We start from the raw sequence: 8,693 nt of genomic DNA on the forward strand, positions 1-8,693 counted from the left end.
GGAGTATGATGTGTCTATGGAGTCGGCAATAGATGGAGTCTTATTCTATATTACAAAAGATTATTTTCATGATTCGAACAACAACAATCGTGGATCATATGACAATAACTTTATTATTAAGTTAAAGCTCCCAACAACAATATTAACTGATTGACTGAAAATAAATTAATTATAATTTAACAAATAATCCTACAATAAACCTATTCAAAATTGCAATTTCTATATACACATAGTTCAGAACAGTGATACAAACGGTTTAACTTGCTTGAATCATGAGACAATTTAAGTGTTAGCAAGTCAAGATACAAGTACAAGTACATTGCTGTAAAGGTTTTCGATTTCGGAACGGCAAGGATCAGTCGGCAGAGAGCTGCGGCCGAGGGAGGGATGCTAGCAATGAGCAGAGGTCGAACACAATCGACTCATCCTGAGTCGAAATCATCAGTATGTCCATGTACAACAGTCAGGAAGATCAATTTGAGGCTTCATAAGAACACAAGAACATCTTATCCCAATTGAGATGACCGACCGTGTATTGGGTCCGAGAGCCAACAGTTCTTGTTCCTAGGACCCTGCAAGTGCACACATGAATGAGTTATAAAACAATCTTATTTTTTTACAAAAATATATAGTTAATATCACACAATTTCAGTCTATTTTCTTTTATTTAATCGTCTATTCGAAAGGAAAAAAAAAAATCCTGTAACAAGTGATTCATGAGAACACTGGAAATGAAAGGATTATCATAGGAAGGCCTATTATCTTTAAATCCTCCTCTGTCATGTGTTTAAGAGCTGCCATATCGACCTGTATAAGCAGTGTTTAAGAAACAATCTGCGCGAGTTAACGAAATATCGTTCATTCCTGAGGAACAAAAGTTAGATATTTAGGATGCCTACCTCTTCTACCTTGAATGTTATGGAATATTTCTCTAGATCTAACAACTGCAGGAACCTGTCAACTGAAAGTTCCATCTGCAAAGAGAAACATGAAAGCTATTTAATATTAATTGGAGAATAAGATGAAGAATCAGATTCAAAAATTCATCATGAACAGCACGCAAGTGCATGACTAGTGACAGGTAATTGCTCGATAAGAACACACAGGTTGTTTTCTTTAGGCAAACTTAGGAAAGGTGCAAAAGTTCCATGAAGATTGGGAATGAAAGAGTGGTATGCAAGATAGCTGAGAAAAAAAATACCCATGGTTGCAGAGAATATCGGTTTATAGTTTGAGTTGCCATGAAAATGTTATAAATCAAGCACAAGTCCAAGAAACAAACATTGACTGAAAAAGGACAACAATTGTTAGTTATCGCAAATTAATGCAACATAGGATACAAGTGAGCAATTTTCACCAAAGGAAAAAAGAATTGCCAGTGGAATGCTTAATTGAACAAGGAAGATCTACCTTTTCTGTGAGGTTTTGTTCGATGAGACTGGGACAGGATTCAGTGGAGGTCTAGCTGCTGCCTTAAATTTGAGTAAATTGCTGCTCACAGCCAGTTGGAGCTTATATCCAGGTAATTTCTCACTTTCAATTGGCTGTTGATGAAGAGCTGCAGTTAACTTCTCAGATTTGACAGATTGTTGATGCGTAGTTCCACTTCCAGGTATCATTTCCATGGAAGGTATGATCTTGAAACTGTCTGCTGCTGCAGACCTTTTCTTGAAGCTCATGCTGAAGGTCTTCAGCATGGAGTTTATCTGCATTTAAATAGATACAAAGTCAATGTAAGTGTGATAACAAACCAATAAAAGAACTGTTATCTAATCATAAATTTAGGCCTTCAATATATTATACATGAAATTGCAGGTTTATTATCCTTAAAAGGAATCATTTCTCAATGTCCATTCACTCCGGCATTGCCTGCATGAAAAACCACAAATATCAGCAGAAGAATGGAAAAGCTGAAGTTTTAGTTTGCAATTTTGCATAAAAGATAAGTAGGCTTCTAGTTAGAATCGTGCATATCGATAAGTGATAACCATAGACGATTCAATTACTTGTAGTTCAACATCATGTGCTATTCCAATTTTAAGACACTTCCTATGAAGTTGCCATTATGAACTTACTAAGCAATATAAACCACGCTAGAAAGAAAGCTAGCTATGAAGGATTGCAAGATTTATGTGCCTAAATATTTTGAGGGATTATTGTAAGTTCTTGTTCTAAAGACTTAAAGGAATTGCTTTAGTATAAAAGAATAAAGGAATAACAAAAATAAAAATGAGAAACGAAAAGCTAATCTATTGTTATACAAGGCTGCAAGCCTGCAACCAAATACAACCACCACATGTGAATGATCTAACAATGTAGTCTATGTTATGGAACTACGAACCAAGAAAACCCAGCATAACTTTTAATATACACATGTTGACTTGTTCCACACAAACATCTGAGAGTGAATTTGGAAGGATCATAATTCCTCAGTAGTTGATCATGAGTGAATTGTATGGCAAGTTACATAGTTGGAAAATTTGTTCCCCTTCCTGATGGACCACACAGCAACTTTACAAAAAGGTGTTCTGTGTTCTCCTTGTGTTATCGTACAAGAATAATTGTTATGTGATTGGCTTCCATGATCTGTTTTTCATAACTTCAGTAGAAATTAGTAATTCCAGAGTTCAGATGAAAGATTCTAACTCCCCTATGTACGAGAATGATGTATAGTGATTTAGCTGTATAGAAGACGAGACCCACAAATTCTTTATACTAAGGGATATAATGCTATGAACCTATAATCCATGATTTAAAGCAAAATCCGAAGCCTTTGAATCTTTATGATGAAGCTGAAGGGTAAATCTCATCATTCTCTCCTGCGTAAGCTATTTCACATCTGCAATTGAAGCATTTTTGTCGGAAGCAAGAGCATATAGGCAGCGGAACGAGTAGTTGGGCGGGGCTAAACAACTCAAAAGAAGTAAATCCAAACATATTCAGAATTTCCAATGCTCGAACACAAATCATGATGTCAATCTGCTAGAGCTAACAGTGGAATAAATTCTAAACGATGAGTTCATACAGTGGAAGAAATTCCTATGGCCTCGTGAAATAACCTCGCTTTCAAAAAGCACAATTGAATAGGTTCATGATCGTTTTGGATTGGGACTTGCACAAGCAGAAGACCAACTGCCTACCCAACAGATTAGAAAATCTAAGAAAACAACGTAAGCACCACATTCTCTCAATCACGACACAAAAGCACTCCACTTTCTCAAAGAGAAAGAACGAACTTTCGAAACCAAAACAAGAGATTCGCGTACCCACAGGGGCCGATGAGTTTAACATCGAAAGGATATGATCTCAAAGCAACGGTGATAGCAAAAGGAGAACAAGGATTCAAGGACCAAAAGAATTAATTTACCTTTTGGCGTTCGGAAACATGATCCGGCGGGACTCCTCCGCCGAACCACCATCGAGGCGTTCCTTGATAGACCTCTTTCTTCCTGCGGAGACCAGATCGGCGTACATTCGAAGCTCCGCCGTGATCCCGACGAGCAAGGGTTTTAAATGTGAGCGGAGATCCGAGAAGAAGAGCAAAGGAAAGTCTACAACGCAGTATTTATAGTCGATAAAAATAAATTTGTTTATTTTTTTTAAGGAAAATCAGTTAGAATTTTTACAATAATAAGAGTATGATATTTTTATGAAAAATAAATCATATTAAATAAAAAGAAATTAAAATTCTATTTATTGGTTTTTTTGAAATTAATATAATTTTTAATTTTCTTCATGGGAAAATTTCTAAGAGACACATCTTTAATTTTTTATGTTATAGGCAAAAGATAAATCGATTATCTTCTGAGATTAACTATGTGGAACGGTTAAAATGACAGATTTCACCTTTTTTTACGGAAGATAAATTGTCAGCAAAAGTCAAATCTCGATGAAATCAAAATAATATCCTCCTCATTGTAGTAGTTAATTGTAATTTTTCGATTTAACTTCTAATATATGATCGATCATGTAAAGTCAGTGACGATGACGAATTTCATTTTTTATTGAAGAAAAGAGGTAAGTTGTCAAGCAATGCAAATTAAAACAAAAGGATAGTTATTTGAAAATTTTACAAAACTAGTTGTAATTTTTTAGGAAATTTAAACCTTGTACTATTCCACAAAAGTCCTAAGATTTTTTGTTATTAATTAATTCTGACATGCTGTGTTGATGCACTGATGAATAGTTACAATAAAGTACAGAAAGTACAAGAAATTACCATCACACATGCATTAAATTACATCCTCCCCCGTGCCCAATTAATCGTGCAGAACAGTCTTGAAATTTATTAAAACGTGCTCCACTTATAGTTTAATTATTAAAATACCCTTTTCAGATTCGATTTTATCAAATTAAATAATTTTTAAAAGAGAGGTGGTTTACTTATAATATGGATAATTAACAGGGTTCTTTTCGATAATGGTGATGAAAGAAGGATTAGAGCTGGACTTCCCTGTCAAAGATCCAGCTGAAGGCCATGGTGGGCGCCGGCGCCGCTTTGTCTTTGGCCTTGGCCTGCGCCCTCTCGTCGACCCTCCTGATCTTCGGGGCCAGGCCGCACAGGAACTCCTGCGCTGCCCTTCCCTCCGGCGACAGCCCCTGCAGCTCCTCCACCTTCCACCGACGAAGGAGGAACTCGAGAATGTCGGCGTAGTCCTTGGCGGTGTAGACACCCACGCGCTGCGCGACGGCGGAGAAGTGGGAGAAGAGGTCGCCGTCTTGGCCGTCGAACATGAGGCACGCGGGCATCGAGACCTTCTTCCTCATCCGGTCGGCGAAGGCGAGGACGGTTCCGTCGGGGTCCACCTCGAAGAGCTTCTCTACGATCATGGCGTACGCCGCCTCGTGCCGCTTCTCCTCCGCCGCGATGGTGCCGCAGATGCGCGCCAGCTCGGCGTCGCCGTGCGCCTTCGCCAGCCGCGCGGTGTTGCCGTGGGAGATCGACGTCGCCCGCTCCTGGAACGACGTGTAGATGAAGCCGCTGTACGGGTTGTTCTCCGTCCGGAAATCCTGCAAATTTTGGCCGGAGTCCTCCAAATCAAAATCTTCCTTCCGATCATAATTGGGGCAGATCGTCGATAAAATACCAAATCAAAATCATTCCATTGAGGGATTTTGATCAAAATCTTTCTTTGGGGATCACGATCCAAAAATTGGGCGGAATGTTGGATCAAAATCACTCGATCGGGGGCAAGCAAGCATCGATAGGAGAGAGACCGTACCATTCCTGCGCGCATCAGGTACTGAATCGTCTTCTCGATCTTCTTCATGTCGACGCGGCCGGTGAGGTAGAGGTACTTGTTGAGCAGATCGCCGTGGCGGTTCTCCTCCGCCGTCCAGGCCCTGGTCCAGACGGCCCACGGCGTGAGGCTCGCGCCCGTCTCGTCGCGGATGCCGTCGAGGTTGTTCAGGAAGGTCTGGTACGTCGGCAGCGCCTCCTCCGTGATCATGTCGCCGACGAGGCAGACGAGGTAGTCGTCCGAGAGCTCCCGGGAGCGGCGGCGGAGCTCCCCCACCTCCTCGTGGAAGCTCTCGGAGGTTGGGTCGGGGAGCAGGTCCGTCGGCTGCCAGCACTGCTCGACGGGCTTCAGGCGAGGCAGGAGGTTCGATTCCGCCCAATTTTCTAGGGATTTGATGATCTCGAGCTTTTGCGGCGGGAGCGTGTGCGTCACTTCCCGGTGCTTGTGGCGAGGCGGCGGAGGAATCTTGTGCTTTTCAGGAGCTTCAACACTACACACAAATAAATAAATAAATAAATAAAATATTACATATACGTCCAACAAAGTTTGAAATATTACATATGGTCATGTATTATTTCTACATAATCATCCTAAATTTATCTTTTAAAATTTAATATTTAGGATTTAAGATAAACTTGTTAATTTTATGAATCAAATAATTATTATCTCGAATAATAATTATATAACTTCGTCTAGATGGTAGACAATCATTAGATCAAAAGTGTTGAAATTCAACAAACTTTAGGGAGTAAAATGAATTATTTTTTTCTTTTTTATTTTGTAAATTTATTTTTTTTCCTCTCTGGCGGCTTTGAAATGGCAAAGAACTGGAGCAGCGATAGAACATAGAGAACTCTGAATGGCATGGCTTGTCGAAGAAGATTGAAGGAGATGATCACAAGAAACCCTAATCCAGCTCAGGAACATCAAAAAGCAGCAACCTGAAACAAGAAGTTCGCCGGAAACAGTCCCGGCGCCGGCGAGAGAAAAGCTTCCGCCGGACTCGGCGGCGGAAGGTGCGCAAAAGGAGACTAACTCCAGTTCAGAAACGTCAGAAAAGCAACTACGTGACACAACATCCAAGTCGAAGAAGATGATCACAGGAAATGGCTTGTCGAAGAAGATGATCGAGAGAAAAGCTTCCGCCGGACTCGGCGGCGGAAGGTGCGCAGAAAGGGCAAAAGGAGACTAACTCTAGTTCAGAAACGTCAGAAAAGCAACTATGTGACACAACATCCAAGTCGAAGAAGATGATCGCGCGAGCCGCGAAATGTCTTGTTGAAGAAGATGATCACACGAAACCCTAAAAGTTTCCGTCTTTCCTCCGAATCCAGCTCAGGAACATCAAAAAGCAGCAACCTGAAACAAGAAGTTCGCCGGAAACAGTTCGTGCTTCGGCGAGAGAAAAGCTTCCGCCGGACTTGGCGGCGGCGGAAGGTGCGCAGAAAGGGCAAACTCCAGTTCAGAAACGTCAGAAAAGCAACTACGTGACACAACATCCAAGTCGCCGGAAAATAGTCTGAACGCCGCCACAGAAAACCTTACGGCCGGTGGGAGGTGCAAAAGCATAAAAAAGCAACAGCATTAAACCATCCAAATCGCCTGAACACGGTTCATCGCCGGCGAGAGAGAAACTTCCGCCGGAGGAACCACATAACGCTTCCATCTTTCCTCCAAATCCAGCTCAAAAACATCAAAAAGAAACAAAATACTCCCAAAACAGCATCCAAATCGCCGGCGAGAAAAACCTCCGCCTGCTCGTCGTTTCCGTATTCCCCCCAAATACACTTAAAAACATCGGAAAAAAATTCCACAAAATACTCCCAGATCAGCATCCTACTCGCCGGAAAATAGTCCCAACTCCGGCGAGAGAGAAACTTAGCAGATGCAACGGGAGAAAAGAAAAAGGAAAGAAAAGGGAGATCACTGTGGAGCGGCGGAGGAGGTCGCGGCGACCTTGCGAGCGCCAGCGTTATTTCCGGTGGCCCTGGCGAAGGAGAGCTTGGAGGGGAAGGCCACCATCTGTAACGCCATCGCTGGTACCTCGTCTTCCGGTGCTCTGCCTTGGCGGGGAATTTAAAGGCGCGAATCCAGCGGTGCCCTAAAATTACCATTTCGCCCTCCTCGGTCCGGCCGCATCACGGTTAAGCCTTTTGGTTCGACCGGTTAAGCCTGGCACGGTCCGACCGGTTTGCACAACGGTCGGACCGAGCACAATTCGAGCCATATTGGGTTCGGCAGCAGGTCTACGGATGGTCCGGTCCATTTGATAAAAAAAAAATGATAAATCTCAGTCAGTCTCATGGATTCAATCCGTGGGGTGGCCGGTCCGGTCTCACGGAAGTTTCCCACCGACCACCAGGGTAAATCGGAAATCGCATACGGCGGCCAATCCAGATGCCCAGCATCCTTTGATTGCATTCCCCATTTGGAAGAAAATTCTTGTAAATACGCCGTAACTGAGGATCGAATCGTGGATCCTTGGATCACAACCCGGATGTCTTACCGTTGCACCATTGCCCCGGGGACAGTCCGGTCCATTTGACGCCCTCGAAGGAGAGTGTTATTAAGCTTAATACGGTTCGATTAGTTTGTGATAGCGGCCTTAATCATACTTAAATCAATATGTGTAATAGGAAGGGAGACCATTTGGATGATTATTAACTTTTTTTATAATTTATTTTAAAATCATTTTTAATTTTTTAAAATTATTAAATGAATATTATTGTATTATTAATGTTCCTTTTGTCTATATTTTTTAACTCAAAAACTTAACGACTTATTTAGAATACATTTTTAAAAAACTTCCTTTATTTAAACATAATAATTAAAACATCTCATCTTAAATTTTAGGGTAAAAATCAAAATCATGTCATTTTTATTGGAATCGTGAAAAAAAATACTCGTCCCTCTTTTATTTATTATCATAAAAAAAAGTCACATTCTATCATTGTACATTCTAAATTATTTTTATTTTTAATATGCTTGTAATAGTTACGAGATAATAACTATACTATGTAATTATAGTAATTACGATTTTATAATTATTACAATTTTATTTTTATAACAACTATAACATCGTAATTTCTATAATACAATATTAATTTATGTTGATAAGAAATAAAGTATCAATTATGATTTGTAATTATTATAATATAATATTGATCAATATTAACTAATATTGACTAATGTTGATCAGAAATAAAATGCTCATGTTATAATAGTTATATAATTACTGCATCATAGTGTTATTAGTATTAACAAGATTTAAAGTGTTGGTACAATATAATATTGATCAATGTTAATAAAAAATAAAGTATCTATATTATAACAACTAAAACACAATATCATTAGTACTAATCAGAATTGAAATATCTATATTATAGAAGCTACTTGATCGTAGCTGCTATAATTATGTAGTAGTTACAAACGTGTAACTATTATAACATATTC

General features: G+C 40.1%; 1 protein-coding gene and 1 pseudogene across 1 annotated transcript; both read right to left on the reverse strand.

Annotated features, from left to right (window-relative positions):
- Positions 1–714: 714 nt before the first annotated feature.
- LOC141834546 (uncharacterized) lies at positions 715–3,474 on the reverse strand (annotated as a pseudogene).
- Positions 3,475–4,252: 778 nt separating this feature from the next.
- LOC141834703 (stearoyl-[acyl-carrier-protein] 9-desaturase, chloroplastic-like) lies at positions 4,253–7,274 on the reverse strand. Its single transcript, XM_074722040.1, has 3 exons — positions 7,168–7,274; positions 5,223–5,730; positions 4,253–5,010 (listed from the first exon to the last, which is right to left on the reverse strand). Exons 1-3 carry the CDS (start codon positions 7,272–7,274, stop codon positions 4,438–4,440), a joined length of 1,188 nt encoding a protein of 395 aa, XP_074578141.1. The 3' UTR covers positions 4,253–4,437.
- Between the last annotated feature and the right edge of the window lie 1,419 nt (positions 7,275–8,693).

Source organism: Curcuma longa, chromosome 9 (genome assembly GCF_044706935.1).
Source record: "Curcuma longa cultivar G26 ecotype Majalengka, Jawa Barat chromosome 9, ITB_CL_G26_1.1, whole genome shotgun sequence".
In the NCBI taxonomy this organism is placed as follows: Eukaryota; Viridiplantae; Streptophyta; class Magnoliopsida; order Zingiberales; family Zingiberaceae; genus Curcuma; species Curcuma longa.